Source organism: Tiliqua scincoides, chromosome 5, assembly GCF_035046505.1.
Source record: "Tiliqua scincoides isolate rTilSci1 chromosome 5, rTilSci1.hap2, whole genome shotgun sequence".
NCBI classification, from domain to species: Eukaryota; Metazoa; Chordata; class Lepidosauria; order Squamata; family Scincidae; genus Tiliqua; species Tiliqua scincoides.
Window position 1 is genome coordinate 56,619,426 of NC_089825.1, and position 25,447 is coordinate 56,644,872.

At 43.7% G+C, this 25,447-nt stretch overlaps 1 protein-coding gene across 1 annotated transcript in view; it reads left to right on the plus strand.

Annotated features, from left to right (window-relative positions):
- The first annotated feature begins 15,228 nt into the window (after window positions 1-15,228).
- NPSR1 (neuropeptide S receptor 1) overlaps window positions 15,229-25,447 on the plus strand; it is a 116,248-nt gene continuing 106,029 nt past the window's right edge. Inside the window, exon 1 of the mRNA XM_066628869.1 lies at window positions 15,229-15,375. Within this exon, the coding sequence (XP_066484966.1) occupies window positions 15,229-15,375 (147 nt within the window). The remainder of the gene's footprint in view (window positions 15,376-25,447) is intronic.

Here is a 25,447-nt window from a genome sequence, read left to right on the forward strand (position 1 = left end):
AGAGTTGTCGACAGTGAAATGGCCTATTGGTGGAGCAGCAGATTTGGGGCCATTAATGCAGCCAAAGACTTGCTACCCCTTCATGATGACTCCCAACAGTAGTGGTTTATGGGTCTCATGTACATCTGCTTGCTTTCTTTCCCTGCAGACTTTCCTTGCTCAATTCTATTTTCCTTATTCGCTTTTCTGGCTCTGCATTTTAAGATCATGTTGTAGCACAGCTCAATAGCCCAGGGAGGAAGGAAGGTTTAGGTGTTGTGATTTATTTTAAATTCCAGTCAATTCTATGGATAAGAACCAATTTAAGGGAGGTGTAATAACTATAGCCATGCTGGCTCCTTTTCTATAAAACATTTCTGTACTCCTTATCAATTCATTTACATTTGAACAATGTAATGCTCTGCTCTGCTGTGGCAGATAATTGGCACTGCTGTGATACATAACTCTTTGAGGTATCATGTAGTGAATGTGCATTCTTACAATCCTGTAATTCAGCTGGCCATTTTACATCTCTATTCAGGGGCTCAGTGCTGTTGTCATGGGGTGATGACACCATAAGGGCATTATGTTTCTTTGCTTTAACACCCTTTATGCTATCAGACTTCTTCACTGCTGCTTTCTTTGTTCAACATTTACTGAAAAAAAAAATAATTCTCATTCTCTTTGTATATCTTACATACCTAGCCCCCTCCCATAAAGAATACAGGCAGCAGCTAGAGCTCTTACAATTGTTTCCTCTATCTTTTAAACTTGGCAGTTGCAGGATGAAGTCATATGTAACACCTAAGATGCAGCATCAGTTGTTTGAATAGATGAGGCCAGTTTTTTTCTGGTTAATTCATAGTCCTTTCTATGAGCGATTTTGCTTAGCAGGGAAGGGAACTCAAGTCAGGTGACTCAGACTCAAGTCGCAAAAATGTTTACAGATGGGCAGGGACAGCAGGTGAGTGTTTAAAGAGAATGCCAACACACACACACACACACACACACACACACACACACACACACACAGAGCCTGGCAGCAGCCCCATTTCCCTCCATGGAGCCGCAGAAGGTTTTTTAAAGGGAGGGGAACTCAACTTGAGTCCTCTAGAGTCACAAAAGGACTACTCGACAACTCGGAAAGTGTCCCCGAGTCATGGGGGCGGAGATTCTAGACTTGATTCTAGTCAAGCCGTGCTGAGTTTTCCCATCCCTGTTACTTAGCTACTTTTACATTATGACAAAAGAGTTTATTTTCATTGAGTCACACTTCAAATGACTAAAATGTCATAAAAAATATAACCAGTAGTTTTGATTTATAACAGACAGTCTAATACTACAATGACCTACTAACAAGTATGGTCCCCTGAGTCCAGTGGTACTTGGGGGTGGGATGGAAGCCTCAAATACACAAATTATTTGCTGTTAGAATTTGGTATATAATTTGGAATATATCTTGCATCTTCTATTTTCTGAATGAGTTCTGCTTCACTTTCCTTTTATACCTAAGCTGCAGAGAAGGTTAAAAGGATTTCAGTTTGATCTATCAACCAAGACACTTTTACTTTTTACTTTTTCAAAAGTTTTCTTTTAAAAAATCAGTAGAAGACTAGCTAAGAGCTGGGCAGCCCAACCCTAACTTGCACTGGAACTGGGAGGGCGGCATGCCTGCCCCGTATTCCAGCACAAGTTTCGGGCTAAAAGCAGCACAGCCCAGAGCTAGGGGAATCACTTTCCCTTATCCTGGGGAGAGCTGCTGCAGCCCCAATGGACCTACTCAGATCTGCGCCACCTAAAGAGGTGGCACAGATCCAAGCAGTCCAGGGTCAGGATTTGGCATACCTGCTGGTCCTGGCCCCACCCCCCTGTTTACCTCCCACCTGCCCATGGGCCCACCGTCCCCCTGCCCTGAAGCGCCTCCTCCCCAAAGTTGTAACGTTATGTTAGATTTTCTGCTTGGGATGAGAAATGCATTTTCCTCCCTACACTGATTGTACATAAACTGTCATTTCAGCTATTAAATATGAAATACATAAGTGAAATTGGAAAACAACTGATAAGCAAAGCAAGCACCCACAAGAACTATCAAATTTAAACTTCAAATTAGACTGCAACTCATCACAATGAGATATTCTTTAAAACTGTGCTGTATAATGTCACATAACAAAAGAGGTGGATGCTACTTCCTTTGCTACAATATGGTTCCCACAGTCTAATGATTCAGAATCTTCTTGATTTCAGGACTTGTTAAAACCTGGATGACCTACACATGTCCCCTTACCCTGGGGAGGTCTCTGGAGGCTAAAACTCCCCCACAGGATACAGCAGGTATGACATTAGTGCTGCTGCACCTCTATGTGAGGAGTTAGGATTGGAGCTGTGGGAGAGGTAGTTATAGAAAAGTTTTACTTACTGTACATCTCTGTAGGCTGCCTGGTCCCCAATGGATCTCCTCAAACCTATGTCAGGTCTTCAGCTGGCATAAGTCACGCATAAGTCTGTCCCACCCCCTCCTGCCTTGTTCGCAGGTGGGATGGGGACAGCAGGGGAGTGTTTAAAGAGAATTCTGACACACACTCCCCAGCAGCAGTCCTATTTTTTTCCCATGGAACTGTGGCTGACTTTTTAAAGGAAGCGACTCAAGACTTGAATGTTTTTGAGTTGCCAGAATGCTCTTGGCAACTTGGAAAGTTCCCCCGTTAGGACTTGTTTTCAAGTTGAGTCACAGGGAGCAGAGACTTGTGACTCAAGTGGAGTCAAGCCGCGCTGGACTTGCCCATCCCTGGTATGTATGTAGAATACTTACAGTTATCCTATTCTTGGTTCTCGCTTATTACTTAATTTTCACTTCACTGCGAAGCCTCACTGCAACAGGATTCCTGCAAAGGACCATAAAAACCTTCTCAGGTGCTGTTTATAAGGCTAAGCAATAATGCCCATGACCAAGTTCACTGCCCTGTTCATGGGTTGCCTTTTTGCAATTTTTTTAACAAAGGAAAAATAGTCATTTCCAAGCAGCTGTGCTTCCTATTCCTACTTCTTTTTTTCTTGGTTTTACCCACAAAGCACAGAGTAAAGGCAAGAAACATTACCCTTGCTCTGATTTGACTTCAGATGTCATCAAGTAGGCAAACTTCATTGACCACATAGGATAATCATGAAGCTGAATCAGGTTAGTTGATGTGGCCTCCTATGATGTCACAAAACAAAAGGGTACATGATGAGGCCTGAAGCCAATTCTGAGGAAGGGCAATGCTTCCTGCTCTCAATTTGGTATCTTGTGTGTTGGCATCCTTCAGTCTTGGAAGACTATGGTATTGTGCTCTGAATAGTGGTTCTGGAACAGGGTGTCCTCTCCAGTGCGCGAAGCTGGTAAAGTAGATATGGAGGATAGACTGTTACCCATGCAGCAAATCCCCCCTCTATACTGAAATGAGAGTCGCTGAAATGGTCCAATGGAAAGGCAAAAGCCAATACGGTTGGTTCCAGCGGCGTCTCAGGAGTTGCCAGAACGTGACTGTGTTCAACCATGAACTGCCTCAAGAACTCCGGCTCTGGATTTTGCCTCGAGGTTGACTCCTGAAGCCTTTTCCATAACTGGATGTAGCCACAAGGCAGTGGAGGTTTGGGATCAGAGTTTTCCTTCTCTCAGATGAACTACCGGTGGCTGTTTAGTCACCTCTTACGACAAGTACAGCCAAACTGAGGGCCTATTCTTATCCCCAGCCCCCAGGGGAAACTGTACACTGTATAAAAAAAGAGGAAAAGGTACCCAATAGGAGTGGGGGCCATGGTTACCACTTCCATGAAGAAATGGTTGAAATGAAGGGACAAAAAAAGATGAGCAAAAGTGGGGGTTATATGAAATTTTCAATGTCTCTCAATGTCACAGTGTCACACACAATGTCACAAGTTTTCATATTTACCCCAAGAAAATTCTTAAGTCTGTCTTAGTTTATTACTTGCTTCCTTGGTTTAATCATTTGTATTAATAAATATTTATTTTTTCTGTAGACCATACTGTAACTAAATGTTCTAAAACATGTGTGAATAAGTGCTTACCCCTTTATTTTTCCCTGCTCCAGACTTTTAATGAAATAAAAATATTGACATGATTTTTCCCATCCATTTCAGAGTTGCAGCAAGACCTGCCATATGTTTATTGCTTTATTTTTAACAGCTAAAATGACTTCTGCAGCTTTGATGGACAATCTTCTTAGAAGATTCGTTATAGATGGACATGGATTTTCCATTATTCTGAAAGCTTGAACTTAATCCAGACTCTTCTCAAAGTAACTGATGGAAAAATCCACCACTGGCTTGAATACTTGGGGGTAGGTGAGAAGGGGAGATGTATAGATATGTTAAATGACTTTTAATTTATTTGTGTACCTTTGTTTATATTGATGAAAGAGTGTGCTTGAGCCTGCAGGCCAAAACCAGGGGTTGTTCATTAGTGCATTAACGACAAAGCAAAAATTGGAGAATAGGTCAAAATTCCATTAATTTGCCTAGTTTTGCCACTCCTTTAATTAATGTTTTGAGTAAACCAATAGCTCCATCTGCTGATAGTTAAGCAAAGTGCAACAAAGTCTGGTAGTGCAAGTTACAGGACAACTTGTGTACCACCAGTGGAACCAAAATTGTGCTGGCTGGAGCAAAAGTAGCATTGTGGATGCTCCTCTGTGCAACTGTGTGTGCTCTCTTTGTGTGAGTGTACATACATGTACATGTGGAAGGGAGGGATGACAGGGTGGGAGGGATGTATTTCTAAGCACACTGTGGCCTTGATCCCAAAGATCATGAATGAAAGGAAAGAAGACACAGTTTTGTTGTGTTCAGATGTGCAACTACTAGTGCCATTAATTGACATGTGAAGCACAGTGGAACAAACAGCAGTTGCTTTTGACCTTCATTCATTGGCCTGCAAAGTGTCACATTGTATCATATGTACCTGCTGGAACAAATACTTGGAAGTACGAATGTGTATCAAAAGGGTTTCAACATTTGAAGAACAGTCAGTTCCTCACAAGAACAAGCTCACGATAGTGATGTGTGAACTCTCCTTGGGATGATGTTACATTGAATTAGAAATTGCAGTGTCACTGTAGATGCATCAGGGGGAAAGAACCTATTTTCAAGAATTCATGGTTGACTTGTAATTCTTTGTGCATGTTATATTATTGTAATTTTGTAATTACATGTGCATGTTATTTAAAGTTATAGACCTATGCATGGAGAAAGTCCTATTGATCACAGTACCTTTTATATTGATTTGGGATACTGCTTAAATCCCATTTTTCTATTTATTTATTTACGCTTGTTTGCAGTCCATTCCAAGATGAACTGAAGGATCTTTAAATGAAGTAGATTTTCAGTGGTTTTCAAACTTTTCAGAGATTTACTCCCAAGGTAAGTCTTTGCTGGAGAGGGGGTGAGGGCAGTGATGCGACCCCCAGGATTGCTCAAGGTGGCAAAGGGGGGTTGCTTGTAAAGTCTTCTGCAAGCAGCAGGAAATGTGGGGAGTCTCACACAGCTCTCTGCAGGACTCACCAATGCTTTGTTCAGAAACCGTGAGCACAAACCACCTCCTTGTTGTGTTAGCAAACTGGAAGTGGCTTGCTCGTGCTGTTTCTCAACATTCTAGGCCTTGGGGAGTCCTGCCGAAGCCTTGAGCAAATACAAGCACCTCCCTTTTGCCCCCCTTAGCAACACAATCCTGGCGATTGCGTCACTGCCTCATCCCTTCGCCTGCCCCTTAAAGGGATGGGATAAACTTTACATGAGCTAGTGGATCAAGACCCACCAGTTTGAGTATCACTGAAGTAGAGTGCATGCTCCTGTGTGATCATATGGCCTCTGAAATCTGAATTCTTTGCAGAGTCTGTCAGCACCTGGCATTCACATCCAACAAAGAATAGAAATAGTTTTCTGGCTGTCCAGTAATACCACTTTCAAGTTCAATATATTTAACATAGCAACTCCCCATCTGACATGTAATGGGAAATTAATTTCCATGAAACTAGAGGACATTGTTTTCACTGGTGGGCATTGTTCATTTCTTGGTGTGGTTGGCCTTTTGAAGTGGTTAAGTATTTTTAGTACTCCTGCTGTACTTCTGAATTGGCACACAGTGTATTTTCTCAAAATGTACCTAAACCTGAAGCATGGATTTAGAAACAGGAATCTGATCTTGTATTATTTTATCAAGTTTCAGATTGACAGACTGAGGACTTCATAGTGTTTCATGGTAATACTGAGACTGTTGCCTGAAAATTGTAAGCTAAAGAACACTGCAGGTGACACAAGACAACTGCATTGATTTCATTTATGTCACTTCTCTTCCCTTCCCTTCTCAAATCCTCACACAGGGTAAGATATGGTACTTTCTTGTTAGAGCTTAGATTTTTAATATATTGAATGCCAGGTGAGGATGAAAGCTGCAGGAATCACAAAAGTAATTTTCTGAGAGTGTCAAGTCAAGGAGTGATGGCTGGATATCAAACTTAACATATTGACATAGATTTAGTCCTGAGAGAATGTTACAAAAGATAAGGAGGTCTGACACTTCAAGCCTTGGCATGTCTACTCCAATGAGTTCAATAGGTCTTATTTCCAGGTAAAAGTACATAGGACTGCAGCCAGAATCAATGTTCATAATTTGAAGTGTGTCAATTCTTAATCTAGTGCAAGAAGGCTCAGAAAACACACAATCAGAGCTAGAGGTGATAGGCAAATTTTCAGTTCTCCACCTCCGCCAGCCTACTGCTAAAAGCAGTAACCTCATCCCCAAGTGATTAGGGATTAAACCCATGCAGTAACTTAATATGTTCTGCAGTTCATGTGTTCCTTCCCTCCAGGGTCCATTTTTGCAATGTAAACTCATCTAATTTGGATTTATATGCTTTACTCATTGTGGTTTCCCTGAAAATGCATGATATTTTGCAAATAGAGATGTCAGTGTTTCCTTCTCAAGAACATGGCTTGGTATAGTATCTCTTCTGCTTCACCAGGCAAAGAAGGGAAGATGAGAATGTAGTCCAAATTTAACACCCTTGCCCAGGTCAACCTGCAAACCAGCTAAATTATACTACACGGAATAAACTCAGTTAAGCAGTAGGACAATTGAAGGCAATTTAGTTCCATTTATCCAAATTTATTCCAGGAGGACTTGGACTGGGTTGCTAAAAGTCAATACATGGATTGCAGTTCACCCCACCCTTTTGCCTTTCTGGTTTATATAGGTACTTTCCTATGTAATTGGATGACTGGAGTAGGGCTGTAAAGGTATATTAAAAATTTTCAGTGGTCTCAAAACAGTTACTGTTAAATGAACTTTAAAATGTCAGGTTTTTTTTTACTTCTGATAGAAAGTGCAGCTTAGGAACAGAAGAACATAAGGAAAGCCTGACTGGAGCAGGACAAAGGCCCATTTAGTCCTGTATTCCATTTCCCAGCTGCCTCTGGGAAGCCCAGAAGCAGAAGACAAGCATGCCTCCCTCTCACAATTCCTCGCCTGCAGCAAGTATTCAGAGACATACTGCTGCTGAACCTGGAGATAGAGCATTGTCATCATGACCAATAGCCATAGATAGACCTGTCCTCTGTGAATTTGATCAAAACCTTTTAAAATTCATCCACACTAGTGGCCATAACCACATCAGTTTCATAGGATGACCTCCTAGTTCTAGTTTTGTAAGAAAAAGGAATGGGCAATAAAAGCCCATCAAGGATTATTTCCTAACAATATGATGGTCTAAGTCACAGTGTTTCTCAAATTGTTGGTCAGGGCCCACTAGGTGGGTTGCGAGCCAATTTCAGGTGGGTCTCCATTCATGTCAATATTTTATTTTTAATATATTAGAATTGATGTTCCCATGGTATGTGATTGCATTTGGGGAAATGTTACACATCTGTACTTTTAACAGTCTACTATGTATATGATTTTAACAATGAAAGTCAATAGGACTTAGTCCTGGGTTTACAGCCTAGGATTGTTAAAAAATTTTCTGCTTGATGTTGTCACTTCTGGACATAACATCACTTCTGGTGGGTCCTAATAGATTTTCATTCTAAAAAGCGAGTCCTGGTACTAAAAATTTGAGAACCACTGGTCTAAGATGATGAGCTCATGCCAAAAAAATATTCCTTGTTGATCTATGGCCAGAAACACTATAAAGGATGTGCCCATAGATCCCAAAGAGTGCATTTCTCTTCCTACCTCCCCATTCTGTGTCATGGCCCATTTCTGCTGAATTAAGCACACCCATCTCATGGAAAACCCACATATTATTACCACACCAGCAATAGCACCTAGAAAGGTAACTGACCTCTTTTCCCATCCTTGTAATTCCTCTTCTTCCTTCTTCCCTGTATCTCCTTCTTCAAATCTGGACAAGGCACCACTGAGCACCTAACTAGGAAGCCTTGCAAAAAACTTCATGGCTATATTGGCTCTGGAGACTTTGAACCCAATCTTGGGCTTGGTGTGCTGGCTCACTGCCGACACGCATTGTCGCAAATGTGCCATAAGGCACATTTGCGGGTCATGCCGCTGAGCGAGCGCTGGTGGTAGCCCAGTGCTGGCCGGCGCCAGGTTACTGCCGGGTGGGTAACCAACCTCTGCTACCCGGCAGTCACGTGGACTGCCAAGCAGCGGAGAGGTAAGTGGGGACATGGGGGGAGGCAGGGAGGAGGTGTTTCGGGGAGGGGGGAGGTGAGCGGAGGGTGAGCAGAGGGCGGGGAGGAGGCGTGTTGGGGAGGCAGGGAGAGGTGGGGGGAGGCGTGTCGGGGAGAGAGCGGGGAGGGAGGGAGGGAGGCAGAACCGGTGAAACTTTGCTCTTGCCCCCTTACACAGAGGTTCTTGATTCACCGTCCATCTTTGGGTTGGCGGTGAATTGAGTAGCCCCATTGTGGGGCAACTGTGCTTACCTGGGGGAAAGGGACGAAAGTCCCCTTTTCCTGAGCTGCCGCCGGTGGCTGCCTTGGGTGAATAGGATGTAGCAGCAGCCATTTTCTTTACTGCCGCAGCCACACACCCCAGGCAGCTCAGGATTAGGCTGTTTGGCAAAGAAAGTTTGTAAAAGATGTTCTAAAAGTGCAAGATACTGAGGGCCCAATCCAGAACACTTTGCACCGTCTCACCACCGGCGCGCACTGTTGCGAATATGCTGTACGGCATGTCTGCAACTATTACCGCCAGCCCAGCTCCAGTGGTAACAGTTTCTTTCTCATTTACTTTCGTTGAATGCAGCAAAGAGTGCAATCCTAAGTGCTCCTTGGGCCAGTACTATCCTAACTTGCGCTGGAACGGGGAGGCCGGCAAGCCTGCCCTGTATCCAACACGCGGTTGTGACCAAAAGCGGCTCAGCCTGGGCAAAGGGGAATCACTTCCTCTTACCCTGGGTAAAGCTGCAGCAACCCCCATGCGGCTATTTGGATCTGCCTCAGGCTGGCCCCTCCCTTTGTGACAGTACTGTAAGGCACATCTGCGATGACATGTGAGTTGGGGAGGCTGGCTGGAATAAGCCCAGGAGGGAGGTGTTTTGGGATGGGGGGAGGGTGAACCTGTGAGTGGGCAGCAGGTGTGCAGGGGGGGGGCAGAATCCAGCACTTGAACTGGATCCTAACCCCATTCCTAGGCAGCCTGAGGCAGATCCGAATAGCTCCATGGGGGTTGCTGCAACTTCACCCAGGGTAAGGGGAAGCAATTCCCCTTTTCCTGGGCTGAGCCGCTTTTGGGCACAACTTTGTGTTGGATATAGGGCAAGCCTGCCAGTCTCCCCATTCCAGTGCATGTTAGGACTGGGCTGTTAACCTTTCTGTGGTACCTCTGAAAGTGATACCAAATGCACTGGCAAAAGATATATGGATAATCAGATATCATGTCGCACGTTCATGAGCACCAGCTTCCCCATGTGAATCCCTAGCTTGATACTAGGGTAAACCAAACACTGACAGACACTATAACTGACTAGCCATGCAGTTTTTGCTTATTCAGGAAGTGTCATATGTTTCTGAGCGTAGGCTTCCATATATGAATCCCTAACTGGAGGAAAAGCATTAAAAAATCCCTAACAGGAGGATATGATATAAAAAAATGTGGGGGGGGGGGCACAAAAATGACAAGGTGCATTTTGGCATGGGAGAAACTCTGTCCCACATGGTTTCAAAGAAAGCCTGACATCACGATTTTCATCATCAACCAGATTTTAGAAACTCTCCAAGTGCCTATCAGCTGTAGGAATGGATTTAATCCCACTGATTGAAAGAGGGGGGTGTACACATAGATCTGTACCTCTATATTGAACAGAATTAGAATGCAGAAGACCTTTTTCCTGAAACCAACCCCTGCTAGATTGCAACTGGGAATAAAATAGGAGCAGAGGCAGACCAAAGTTTTCAGAAAAAAGAAAAAAAAACTTTACACACAGTTCACAAGCATGTACATCATTGTTGGATGTACAGATCTTAAACTTTGGAACAGGGAATCCTAGAGCATTTCCCTTTGCATGGGTGTGAGAAACCTCATGGCATGGTGGACTCTGTGCAGCTGGTCAGAGCTTGTGGAGAAAGGTCTGCATGCTTGGAGGATCGGAGAAGAGGGAAAGAAGACAGCCAGGTAGAGACGCACCCCCACAGCTCAAAGAGGACAACATAAAGGTCTAACAGCCCATCCAAACCAACTTTCCAACTCTGATACAGCTGTGCCAAGAGGGTTCATGCTGTTTTCTGTGGTGACAGTGGGGTGATCATGGAGGTCTGATATAGTTATTTAATTTTCTCTGTAAACCACTTTGTGAACTTTTTGTTAAAAAGTGATATATAAATACTGTTAATAACAGCAGGAGCAACAACAACTTGGGACTGCATTGCTGCTGCATCAGCATTGGAATGTTGGTTAGGATTGGACTGTGAGACAAGTAGGCTCTGCAGTGGCATACCTAACACCTAGCACCATACCCAGGGTGGACTGCTCCCACCACCTTGCCCTTGACTGCTAAAATGCATGAGTAGACCTGGCCTCTACCTCAAGATCCCCAAGTGAAGGCCAGGTCCACCTAGCATTTAGTAGTGGCAGGTAGACCTGGTCTCCACCCAAGGTCCTCACCAGGGAGGCCAGATCTACCCAGCATTTGAAGTGGTAGGTAGTTCTGACCTCTATTATGAGATCCCCTGGTGGATGTCAAGACTACCCAGCATTTGAATACCCCTACCCAACTGGAATTCCTCTGCTCCTGTACATGTTCTGGTAGGAAGGGATAGGGCCGGATAGGTTTAGCCAGTATTGGACCAGTATCCGGCTGCTAGGAGAATCAATTTACAGGCAAGCCATGTGGGCACCCTCCCTTATTCCCCGCACCTCAAAGCATCCATGAGATGCCATGATTTTCATGCCAGCCAGTGACACAAGATGCAACAGGCATGTGAATCTGGCACCCCTCCCCCCCTTATGGCTGGCACCTGGGATGGACTATCCCCTGTCCCCCTTGGTACACTGCTGAGGCTCTGAGTCATCTGCCCTCTGGACAGTACATTCCTCCTAGTGTCCTGCAGGCAGCATGGTACCTCCTTTCCAATATTCTCTGCCAAACTGAAGGTTGGTGAAGGTTGGCATTGTTATTGCTCTCTGACATGCAGTCCCCACTGCTCCAAGCTCTCATAGGTTGGTCAAGGCCATATGAGTCTACTACTTAGTTTCGGGATTTTTTAATGTATGGAATTAGATGTCCAACTCCATGAAGTCTTTCTTCTTTGGATACCCAGCAATACGAAGAATTCATGAAAGAATGTTTGGGAGAGGGAGCTGAAATGTTCAGTTTTAGAATAATATCCAGCTACATTTAATAAAAGCTATGATTGGCTGTCTTCCTGTTTCTGTCTCTAAGCTGGGGCTTGTTTATGTGTTCTTTTAAGTGTATTTAATATGCTGATTTTTCCACGTCTCACAGAATCACTTCTGAGTGGATGGGAGATGGGTACAATGTACATTTTGTGAAGAGTGAGTCAGTGAATAGATCAATTTGGGTGAAAGACATTAATAATTTTCTGCCTTTCTGCCTAAGAAGAAAACACAATGAGACTGTAATCCTGTACTCACTTGCCTGGGAGTAAGCCCTTATTGAACACAATAGGATTAGTTCTGAGTAGACATTGTAAATATACAAGAAACATAGGATTACATAAAGGCTTTGTGGGAGATGATGACAGCTTTTGCTGTTCAGCTGCAGCTCCTTGAAGGCTCTGTGGTACCCATAAGGGAGGCATGTCCTGCCCCCCACCACCTGGATCTGTGTTGCCTAGCAACCATGTTCAGGTAAAACCAGATGGTTTTCCCTTGGAGTTGGAGCATCTTTGCACCTGGACCATAGGCAGCTACTGGTGTTTCTCCATATCAAGAGTGGCTTATGAAGGATCCAGGATGATGATAGAAAATATGTACTTCCTGGACCTCAAGTGTTTGTTTATTATAAAATACACAGATTTTGTCTTAGGACTCAGAAGCTGTCACAGAAAGTATAAATTTAAAGTGGCATCTCAGTATATCTGTGGAATTATCCAACTGAAGTGTTATGAGACCAATGTCTGGTTATCTATAATGCATAGAATAAAAGGAGCTTGTAATAGAGACTATAGTCTGGGACAGAGGCAGCAGATAGAAATTATCAGTTTCCTCTCCTGTTCAACTGCTGATTCAGTGGCAAAAAAAAAAAAAAGCAGGAAGGGGGAAATGAGTGCTAATCACCATGCACTACTCCTCTCACGGTCCAATTCTATCCAGCGCCGGTGCTGTTGGGCCGCATGACCCACACTGTATCCAGTGCTGAAACTGAGCAGACCAGAGGTCTCCTTGGAGTAAGGGAACATTTGTTCCCTTACCCCATTCTGAGCCCCAGCCTTCCCAATAGGGCTACTCAGATATGTGCCATCAAAATTACTGCTACAAGTATGAGCAGTCCCTTGTAGGGCTTTCAGGACAGGGGTTAGGATATGGCCTCCTCCACCATCCCTGCCTGCCCTCCGGGCCTGAACTGCCCCTCCTTGCCCTCCCCCTCCTCCAAACACTCTCTTCCCACCTCTATTCTGGTCTTCCCCCAACCGGTGCTGCTTGGTGTTGCACTTACCAGTGCTGGCAGGCGCAAGTCAGGATTCAGCACCAGCGGGGCGGTGCAGGCCTTCCCGCTAGCATTCCTTACTTGAAAGTCATCTCAAATGTGCTTTATGGCACATTTGTGATGGCTAGAGCCAGTGCAGTGGTTGCTGCACCAGCGCTAGCCCAAATATGAATTGGGCTGTTAGTCAACGTGCTTTCTCCTGGCATGATCCCTGACATGCTGAAAAAAATGCATTCTTGATTATATTCATGATTTAGTTCCAAATAAGTAGTGTGGCTTTAAGAGCATTCTTTGATTATCAAGGAATTACCACCTGTGGTCTAAAATTGAGGAGAAACTGAAATTCCCCCCCCCCCTTTACGAAATGGCCCCATCGTGCCTGAATTCTTGGGTGAATGAATGACTTGTTAACTTTGACCCGGGATGGTGTGTGCCTCTATGCTGCCTGAATCTGCCACCCATTGCCACCCACTGCCATCTTTGCTCATGCAAGCCTGCACAATGGAGTGTGGGTGGGCAAACAAGTGGGCACCCTTCCATTCCCCCTTTCCCTTTACTTACAAAGCCCTTGCCATGCAGCTTCCTTGGTCCATGCCTCTTCTGTCTGAAATAAACAGGTTCAGGGGATTTTAGGAACCCAGCTCTGTTCATGCTCATTACAAACAGAAGAAGGGCAGACCTTTTTAAGTCCAGGGAAGGGAAAAGCAGGCTCCAAATCATTGTTCCTGGGCTACTTGCTGCTTCATAAGCACTAAGTAGGTGAGGAAATATGATTTGGAACTGTGGCCGCCCTCCCATCCTGTCCCCCACTTCTTCCTCCAGCAACATTGGAAGAAGAAGGAGGCTGCCACTGCTATGACTGTCTTCTGACTTGCTCCCATTTAGTCAGCAGAGAATTGGAGTGCCCAGTAGAGTGGTAGGTTGGAGAGGGCAATGAACAGACAGACTGGGGGTCCATCTATTTGTTGCCCCTCAAAAGACGTTCACTGTTCGGTGCATGCTAACACTTGCCTCATGGTTGGGCTGCCCCTGCTTTGACCACCCTTTCACATGAGAGTTCTGTTAAGTAGTTTGTCACTTGAGCCAGCAACATGTAGACCCAAATCAGACTAGTGGCAGCTCCTCACAAGTGCTTTGGAAGTGCATAAGGTCATTGTGAAATCGTTTGTGAGAACCTGTACTTCCACAGGAGAGCTCTTAATGGAAGTGCTGTGATTTATACAAGCTAGGTTGCTGTGATCGTGCAAATCTCAGTGGCCGCAGAGTCTTCACGTGGTCTTGAGATCCTCAGATTAGGACTACCGTTAGTCTGAACCAGGCCATGTAGCAAATGCTACATCCACTTGGGTGAGAGGCAAACTTAATGTTTTGCTCTGTAGAATGTTGTTTCTACATCATAATTACTACATCAGCACATGTAATTACTGGTGGAGGGTATTGACATTTTAAAAAAAAACCATGGGGTGCTTTCCACAAAAATTTTGTTCATTCCAAGATTCCAGCAGAGAAGCTGAAACAGTTGGCCTTCCTTTATTGCCTTAATTTAAAAGTTATTAAATGGAGACTTTTGTACCCATGAAACAATGCTATAGAGAGGCAACCATGGATGAGAGGAACCAAACCAATCAGCAAGACAAGATGAATAGCATCCTCTGCATGGCAATGACCTGACCTATGGTGAATAGAGTGCTTGCATTGGGAAGATTTGACTAGTCCAGAAGAAAGTTGACTCTTGCACTGGGCTAGCTGCACAATGTATTACAACACCAAAATGCGGAATGGCTGGACTGTTTTGTGAAGGAGGTGATGCTGGCATTGTCAATTGGCACTTCAGATGTTCCACAACCTACAGTTAGCACAGGTACCAAAATGACTCAGCCTGTGTTCAGTAATTATTGGCTGCAGCTTCTGAAGAGAAACATCTGGGCAGCCAGTTCTGTTGGTAAGCAGGGTTTGGGGGGAAGGTTTCCCAGCCTGGATGGTTTTGCTCTGTTGCTTTGAAGCCTGATGCCTTTGTTAGCCAGTGGTGGAGCAGTGAAATTGCCTGTGCTGTTGTGTTCTTCTGAGAAGAGCCGGGCGGCTTTGACTCTGTCACAAGAAGGAAACTGAACATTGCAGAAAGCAACAAGCCATGCAAGTCAGTGTCACAGAAGGCAGCCGGAGCTCAAATGGGAGCTCAGAAAGCCCGGATGCCACTCTTGTAACTTGCACAGACACACTGACATTCACAGAAGGGCTGGAGGAAAAGGAATGGGAATCCTTTTATTCTTCTTTTAAGGTATGCAAATCTTCCTTTTTGTCACATGCTTTGTACTTTCCAGGGAGCTTAGCAAACAAGGAAAGCTCAATAGTTAAGAGAATGCTCATGACTTCACACTGGCAATTGGTTTTTTCCCCTCTGATTTTGTTACCAGAGACTTCAAACCATCAGTTTTTAAGATGCTACTCAGTGACACTGTTTGGGTATATGTGAATTCTAGGATTTGGACATTTTTCCTGTGTCTTATAGATGGGATGTAGACATTGGGATTTGTTAGTTGGGCAAACAGTTTTTTCTCCATTGGAAGCAACCCTCCACTTAATTCCTTTAAGAGAACTATAAATCATATCTTTGTACTTGGGTGAAAATTAAGATTATAAAGTCCTCAGGGCAGGGAGTTGTATTTTTCCTTCTGTTTCTCTATAAAGTTCCATGTTCACTGATGACGTTTTATAAGTAAACAGCAACTGTACTAATATCTACCCCCTAAGCATATACAACTCTTCCAATTTCGTTGAATGAACAGAAGTGTGGCATCCTAGTGTGAGTTTTCTGTGAGTTTCATTTGTTACTGTAAAGTTCCTGAGAATCTAATTCTTGGGATGTAATTGAGAGAGAATTTGTGAATGGAAGGCGGAGACTCTTTTATCTTGGTAAGTGGGGACTGCTTTCCTATTGCCCTCCCTTAACATATGAAAGTGAGAAAGCAGTGAAGAGAATAACATGGAGCATCTTTTACTTATAGTTACATTGGCTTCACGGTTGCCAAATGCTTGACAGAATTCCATTTCTCCTTGCATAGGTGTGAGTTTCGGTAGGTTAATAACATGAAAGGCAGGCAAGCAGATCAATTTGAGTACCAATTCTAATGTGTGACACTGAGAATTTTCTTTTATGTCTGTATGGAAGGCAGCATGGACACTAACAAATTTGGAGAAGTTGAAGTTTTGCAGTACCTGTGTACAATCGCTGTTAGGTTCTGTACTATTATTATTATTAAGAATAAGAATAAGAATAAGAATAAGAATAAGAATGATATTTATATATCACTTTTTAACAAAAAGTTCACAGAGCAATTTACAGACATTGGGTGCAATCCTAACCCCTTATGTCATCGCTTTCCAGCACTGACATAAGGGCAATGCAGCTCTGAGGTCAGGGAACAAACATTCCCTTACTTTGAGGAGGCCTCTGTGAGTGACACCCAATTGCAGGATGCAGCACATGTGCCATTGGTACCGCTATGCCAATGCTGGAAAGCACTGACATAAGGGGTTAGGGTTGTGCCCAAAATCAAATAACTAAACTGCTTCTGCCCCAAAAGAGATCACTATATAAAAAGATGCAGATGAACACCAGCAAACAGCCACTAGAAAAGACTCTGTGCTGGACTGAAGAGAGACAGTAACTCTCCCCTTGCTAAATACAAGAGGCACTTTGCCCAGAATATAAGTGGAAAGTGTGCCAGGGAAGGGAGAGTACCTTTCCATTCAAACACACCCATGTGGTAATAAAGAGAATCTGGTACCAGAAGAAAGGTTCATCTAATTCAGCATCCTGCATCCCACAGTGGCTAACTGGATGCTTCCAGGAAGCCCACAGCAGATAGGAGAGGCCACCTTCTCCTCCGTTTCAGTTGCCCTTCCCAGCAACTGGTACTCAGGGACATGCCACCTTGGAACATGGTTGTCTGCTCTGGAGACTGCACACCCTAAGCTGGCTGTACAGTCAGTCCCTTTGCTACATGTTGCATGCAGATGTGTGAACAAAACCCCAGGTGGCAATGCTATTGTGAAGCACTGCTTTAGTAGGGGGCAATTTCAGGTGGAGCAGAGGTGAGAGTGCTTAACCCTCTCCTTTCCCATTGCTTTACCACTGCTTCTTGTAACATGGAGGGGGGGGGGAAGTGGCAGCAGGACACTGATAGATAGGACAACTGGTGGTTTCCCCACCAACACCACTTTTCCACTCCAAATCACTTTTGTCAGCTGCTTCTTTCCTCTAATAGAACTGATCATCAGGGTTTTGCCAACACACACTTCATGTAAGATGTAGTGCCTTAGTCGGATAGACAAGTACCATAGGCTGAATCCTCGGTATGGGTGAAATGAATGGAGCAGGTGTATTGAAAGATGGCATGCACTTTCTCAAATCCACAAACAGAGAGGTGCCTTCAGACTTCGTAGGGAAGAGCAAAGTGAAGATAGACAAAAGCACACAGGACACAAACTAACAGATATTAAGCACTGTTATTTCTCACTGATTTTGACAGAGTTAAGTATGTACTTCACTCCCACTGAAATAAAGGGGACATGAAAGGGTGTCCGACTTAGACCCGGAAGACCCAGGTTCAAATCTCCGCTCAGCCATGAAACTTCCTGAGTGATCTTGGGCTGGACACTCTCAACCTAACCTACTGCACAGGTTGTTGTGAGAATAAAAGGAATTAAGGATTCATGTACATTACACTGAACTCCTTACAGAAGAAGGGTGGTGTAAAAATGTGATAAATTAATAAATACATTTGGCTAGCCATTGTAGCCCTGTGCAGACTTTACTGTAACTGTGGAAACTGCCACAGTTTCAGGAGGTTCTGAAGCATACAGGCAAGCAATGATGTTACCAACACCCCACTCCATAGCTCCACTTCTCCCTGTTCTCTCTAGGGACTGTGTTTGCCTGAAAAGGCAAAAGCTGGACCCAGGGAGATGTCTGTGATGTGGAATGTTGAAGCACCTATGCTTTCTCCTTTGCCTCTTCAAACAAATGCTGTCATCTGGGAGGATGCAGCTATGGAACACATTAGTGTGGGGTGCTAGTCTTGCTGGTGTGTGCATGGGTACTGTCCACAGTTACAGACACATCTGCATAAGGGTATGTGTGGAAAAATATTCCTTTAAATTCATTGGAGATTACTTCAATATAATGGGGAAACTATCTCACCATCAGTTGTGTACCACATTCTTTTTTATTTTTTCCATTTTTTTTTTCCAGTGGGATGTGAGCATAAGTAATTGTGTACAGGATTACAGCAGACTGACCTGGTCTAGAGATCCTAACCAACTTTCTAGCATTGATGCAGCTACAATGTAACCCCAAGGTAAGGGAACAAATGTTCCCTTTCCTTGAGGAGGCCTCACCACTGCAAGATGCAGTGCACCCATTGGTATGGCTGCATTGGTGCTGGAAAGCTGGATAGGATCGAGCCCTGGATCTCCTACTGCCTTCTCTCTAATGAACAAGCATTTAATGTGTCAGAGATATGAAGGCCCAGTGTGCCTTGGTTACATGGGTGAATCTAAAATGGCTCATGCTCTAAGCCTCTAGATTTCTTACAGATTGTAAAAAATCCACATAACCTCTGTCAAAATTGAAAACTTATTGCAAGGAGAAGATGCTTGTGAGTTTGAAATAGTTCACATGGAAATGTGCCTTGGCCTTGTCTATTGTTTAACAAGGCATGTGAATCTAGTTGTACAAAGCTAACCAGGAGGAAGTAATGACACATTACAGTATATTGCACTGCTTATGCTTGATGTCAGGGGAAAAACAGGCCTACTGTACATGCCAGTTTTACATAACTAAATTCTAGGAAAAACCAGTGTAGTGCTTGTTCATGCTTAATTTTATGTAACAGATCCATTGTCAAATATATTGATAGGTGTGTTCATTTTTATGAATATTGTAACAGATATGCTTAATAGGTATGAAAGCTCTGGGCACCATTGTTAGAGTGTGCAACCCTTTGTAGCTCGTTTGTGCTAGATGTGCACCTAGGCAATGTTTCTTTAATTTAAAAAATTAAAGATAAGAAGAAGTCTATAAAGTGAGAACTGCCCGTGTTTCTGTGTGTGATTCCTCCTGATTCATAACTGTGGAAAGGGGTTCCTTTAACAGATGAATGTCAGGAAGGGGGTGCCTGCACTTCCTTCTTCTTTCCCCACGCCAAGGACGGAAGGGGGTGAACTTCATGGCTAAGTTGTTGGCATTCTTCAGTCTCGGAAGACCATGGTGTCACGCTCTGAATGGTGGCTCTGGAACAGAGTGTCCTCTCCAGTGCGCGAAGCCTGGGTAAAGTAGGTATGGAGGATAGGCTGTTACCCATGCAGCAAATCCCCCCTCTCCACGTTGCTGAAATGGTCCAATGGAAAGGCAAAGGCCAATACGGTTGGTTCCAGCGGCGTCGCAGGAGTTGCCAGAACGTGACTGTGTTCAGCCATGAACTGCCTCAGGGACTCCGGCTCCGGATTTTGCCTCGAGGTTGACTCCTGAAGCCTTTTCCATAACTGGATGTAGCCACAAGGCAGTGGAGGTTTGGGATCAGAGTTTTCCTTCTCTCAGATGAGCTGCCTTCCCAGGCTAAGAGTCCCATCTACCCGGTGGCTGTTTAGTCACCTCTTACGACAAGTACAGCCAAACTGAGGGCCTATTCTTATCCCCAGCCCATCAGGAGTAAAGTGGAGGGTATCTTTCTCAGGCCTAATAGCCTTCTGCGCTTGTGGAATCTGCATTCACGTCCCACCTGGTGTCACTAGGCTAAGAGAGTTTTATGATTGAAACAAAAATTTGTTTGGCAACCTTCAGTCTCGAAAGACTATGGTATAAGCCCACAGCACCTGGTATTCCCAGGCAGTCTCCAATCCAAGTTCTACCCAGGCCTGACCCTGCTTAGCTTCCAAGATCAGACAAGATCAAGCATGCGCAGGAGTTCAAGCCACCAGTATTCTGATTCTCATTCAGTTTGAAATACCTTCAAAGAAGAGAGTGGAACAAGACTGACAGGCCAATTCTAATTAAATTTCCTCGTGGTGATGCAATGGCAGTGGGGTGGGCTATGCTGCACTCCGTGGCAGAATTTTGGCCGCTGGAGATCTCCTCGGGGTAAGGGGACATTTATCCCTTTGTCTTGAGGTAAGCCCTAGTAGCTATAATGGGTCAACTCAGACCTGTGCCAGCTATACTGCTGGCACAAGTCTGTGCTGTTTTGTGTCTGCAGCTCAGGCTGGGGAAGAAGGCTAGAATACATGCTGGCTTACCTGCTCTGGTGGGCATCTCTCCATGTGCCAACACCAGCAGGAAGGCTTTAGCACTGCTGGAAGCTGAGCTGTCAGAAAGTGCCTTACAGTGCTTTAGTAACAGTGTGCCCTGGTGGAGCACATGCTCCACTGGCCCAAGTGGAAAATGAACTTGGGCCAAGTGTTTTCCACTGAAGATAATGTTTTGAAATGTGTTGCCATGGAAGGAGCATTGCTCTCCCCTGTTAAAAATGGGGCATGAGTGCATGCGCCCTCCCTGCAGTATGGACTCCTACTGGATTATTAGCAACTGAAAATAAAATCCAATAGTATAACTTCTTTGCCTTTGCTAATACTGACTGGAATCCAAATGCAGTGGTTTCAAAAGATGGGAACTAATGTAGTTATCAGTCTAGCTAACATGGTCAACTGAAAATAAATCTTGCAGCAGCTTGATAATGAAGAACCTGGGACCAATAAAAAAGAACCAGGACACCACACCAAGAAAGCCAAATGTGCATTCCTAATGCAACAAAGCTGTATATCAGGCAAGAATCTTTATATCTTAGGCCTTTTTAAGTAAAGTAGCCTTGACAAGCATTCATTATGAGGCTGGTGTAAATTATCCACATAGCTAACTGCTGCTGCTGAGAGCGTTTTCTGCTTATACCTGCTAGGAAGTCTCATTTACAACTTGAATTTTAAGGAGTGTAATTTGATTGGCTTCAGTGGGATTATACTGATTTAATCCATGTTCTTTCCTGGCTTGTGGATCGCATAGTAAGAGTAGATGCTATGCAATGAGAAATTACAGGAGACATGAGGCTGCCACCAGAAATCTTGTGAGTTATTTGCTTTGTATAATGCAGGGGTGCCCAAACCCCAGCCCTGGGGCCATTTGTAGCCCTCGAGGACTCCCAATCCAGCCCTCAGGGAGCACCCAGTCTCCAATGAGCCTCTGGCCCTGTGGAGACTTGCTGGAGCCTGTGCTGGCCTGATGCAGCTGCTCTCAGCGTGACAACCAACTGTTCAACCTCTCACGTGAGCTGTGGAACGAGGGCTCCCTCCTCTGCTTACTGTTTCACATCTATGATGCAGCAGCGGCAGCAAAGGAAAGGCTGGCTTTGCTTTGTGCAAGACCTTTTATAGGCCTTGAGCTACTGTGAGACCTTCATTCATTCATATAAGTTCCATCTCTAATATATTCATTTATGTAAATTTATTCAAATTTGAAATGTAAATTAATTCTTTTTTCCCAGCCCCTGATTCAGTGACAGACAGATGATGTGGCCCTCCTGCCAAAAAGTTTGGACACCACTGGTATAATGCATAGCAGTACCCCATATTATGATAGCATAACTTGTCCCTTTCCCTTCCTTACTCCACATCCTTGGCTTCTGCTGGTGGAGATGGGAAAGTCACAATGGCAAGACATCATAATCTAGGATAAGAGCCACAATATGATAAGAAGAGGAGATAAGAACTTGAGATGAGGATGTCATTTTCAGAGTTTTCCATAATATCTAGTCTAGCCCCACCCTGACTGGAATTGATGATGGAAACGGGTACCATATTACTCTGACTTCAGTAATCACAAGAAAAATAAAACTAATTTCTCACTCATGATTTTTTTAAACTTCTCATCCAACTTCATTGTTGGTTCCTCAAGGTGGTACACATTTCTACATCATTCATCATTATCATCATCACTGATAAGGACTCAGAGACTCCATGGACTTGTAATCAATTCATTTTTCTTTGACTTGAACGATATGACATAGTTGGACCCAAGAAAGAATTCAAACAATTCACATCACTGAGATGAAAAGAGATCTGTTGGCTACTCTCAAGCCATCATTCTTAGCAACCACCATTTTACAGGTTGGTGTTTTATGTCTTGTGTTGTAATGGAACCTGGACGTCCCACATGAAAAAGAGGTGTTATGTGGGCATGGTGAAAGTCAACAGAGTTCTGAGGTCAGAACTGAAATCCTCGCTATCTGAGTAATGCACAATTACGTCATTAACTTTACTATCAAAATAGTGTAGATAGTGAATTTTGGCAAAGTTTACATCCCAAGAAATAGGAAACAAGGCTTGCAACAATAAATCTATCAATTTAGTTAAAGTTTTTATCTTTCTGTAAGTAAGGTGATGTATCATTTCTATTCCTATCTTTTACAGGCAGACAGCTTTCATTCTCTTGGACCACTATCTCTAACTGTGATCAACACCCCAGGTTATTATATAATATCATAACAGATTATCTGCAATAAACACAAAGTGGGCCCAGAATGGACCTTTAAAACGAGCTACTTCTCAATGCAAAACCATATATAAAAACCGGAACTATTCAATGGCACAATAAATAAATAAATAAATTACACCCTTATAAATTTGCTAGCATTCAACCCATTAAAACTCACCCAATTATCATCCATCACACTTTTTTTTTTCCTTCAAAACAATCCTGCACTGTGTTGGTAGACATATATTTAATGGTCACATTTTTCTCCCTATACTATACTCCCTATCTTTTCAAATATGGAGATTGGCAATCTACGCCCTGTGAAAATGAGATCATAACCTGCCCTATACCATTGGCTACAATGTTTGTGATAATTTTCTATGGAAAAAGAGAGATCATATGATAATTTTTTTTTCTTGACAGCCTACTGATATAATGAAACAACCACTTAGGCAAACAAAAAGAGAATGAAATAGGACAGAATCCACCCGTGAAGCACTTTTACCATCTAAAGTCAAACTTCTAAATCCTGTTGATTCAAAGCAGACTGAATAGTGTGCATAATTATCTTACTGAAATGAATATGAAGGCTGCTTCTGCCCTTATTTATTTGAAGGTGAGGCCCATTGAGTTCAGTGGGACCTACTTCCTTGTTATGCTTGAACTGCAGCCTAAGAAGTGCTCAGCTTTGCATCATGTCCATGATAAAGTGTTTCATTGAATTTGCAATTGACCACTAGCAAAATATTGTTTATAGTGTTTTCAATATTGACACCTAAGAAGATGCAATTAACAGTTTCCTAGTTAAGAGCAGATAGATCCCACCAGTGATGGGCAGGTAACTTGGCTCATATTTTGGGAAGGGCACCAAGCCGAAGAGAGTGATCTTGCAACAAACCAGATAAGAAGTTAAATGTGTCATTGTCATTCTGCATTTTTTTCAGTCACAAGGAGTCCCAATCAAGACTAGAACTCTGGCGTAGTGGAATGTTTTTTGAATTTTTTCCTCTCAAGTCATGGCTCAAAAGAAATCCCCCCTGCCCCCAGAGATGCAGTTTGCCCCAATAGGCAAATCAATGCTGTTATTGATGCCAATAGCAGGGGCTGTGGCATGTGTGTGTGTGTGGGGGGGGGGAGACATGAATCATCCCTCCACCTATGAGGGATGTACAATCCCTCGTACATTAGGGATTGGGACCTAGTGCTTCTTTAAAAATAAAAAAGATTAATTGACCTAGCTTGAACCTGCATTAGTTTGCTGTGATTACTCAGTGGTAGGGAAAAGGCATTCCACATATGCTCACAGCTATTCAGCATTACTTCATATTTCCAAGGCTATATTGAAATTCAGGTTCTTGGGCTCAGGTAAGTTCTTGGTTCAAAGTAAGTTCTGCTTCCACAGAAGCTGGATGAGAAGGAATGAGCTTCTACCACATGGGCTCACAAGAACCAACATGCACATTATCCCACAACAGCTATGCACTGGCACTTTTAAGGAATTGAAAGAAAAGGCAAAAGCCATGAGGACTTGAAATAAATCAAGGCCAGTTTATTGACCAGGAAAGAGCAGTAAGATCAAATGGAGACCAAGACAGGCAAGCAGAAGCAAACAGATAAAGAAATCACTGTAGGTCTGAGCTTAATTAATACTGAGGGAGAAGAAACAGGAAAGAGGGGCAGAAGAAGGGATTGAAAGCAGAGGGTGAGTCATGCCTGCAACTAACTTCTTGGGAGAACAGATAGATGGAAAAAGTATACCGTATTTTTCGCTCCATAAGACGCACTTTTCCCCCCACTATTTGGTTCAGAATATTTTTTTTCCTGTTTTCCTCCTCTAAAAACTAGGTGCGTCTTATGGTCAGGTACGTCTTATAGAGCGAAAAATACGGTAAATGTTCCTGTGTTAAACAGAAGGGAGAAAAGGTGTTTTAGAAGGAGTTAGTTGACAGCCAGAGAAAAAAGGGGAGGGGGATTAGCTCAATAAATTGGAGTGAAGAGGGGATGCAAAACACCTTTCCTAGATCTGCTGGTTGGAGCGATGATCTTCAAGATGGCTGACTGGTGGAGAGGATATGCATTAATGCTGCAAAAGTGGGAACCCTATTTACACCAAATTTCAAAGTGAAGCAAGAGTACAATTTGTAGTTTCCAGATCAGATCAGTTAAAGGAAATGTACATGTGGGATGGACAGTCCCTTAAATCAGGGGTGTCCATACTTTTTGGCAGGAGGGCCACATCATCTCTCTGACACTGTGTCAGGGGCCAGGAAAAAAAGAATTAATTTACATTTCAAATTTGAATAAATTTACATAAATGAATATATTAGAGATGGAACTTATATGAATGAATGAAGGTCTCACAATATCTCAAGGCCTATAAAAGGCCTTGCACAAAGCAAGGCCAGCTTTTCCTTTGCTGCCGCTGCTGCATCACAGATGTGACACAACAAGCAGTGGAGGGAGCCCTTGTCCCACAGCTCATGTGAGAGGTCGAACAGTTGGCCGTCATGCTGAGAGCAGTTGCATCAGGCAAGCGCGGGCTCCAGCAAGTCTCCACAGGGCCAGAGGCTCATTGGAGACTGGGGCCTCCTTGAGGGCCGGATTGGGAGTCCTCGAGCGCCAGAAGTGGCCCCAGGGCTGGGGTTTGGACACCCCAGCCTTAAATCAATGGGATTCTCTCTCAATGTCAAAGTCTATGTTCAGGAATCTTCCGCTCTCCCAGTTTCCTGAGTGGTTTAACTATTTCTGAGGCAAAAGGGGAAAATAATGGGGAGAAACATCTGGAGTCTGATAGAGGGATTAATCAAAACATGTGACAATGAAGTGG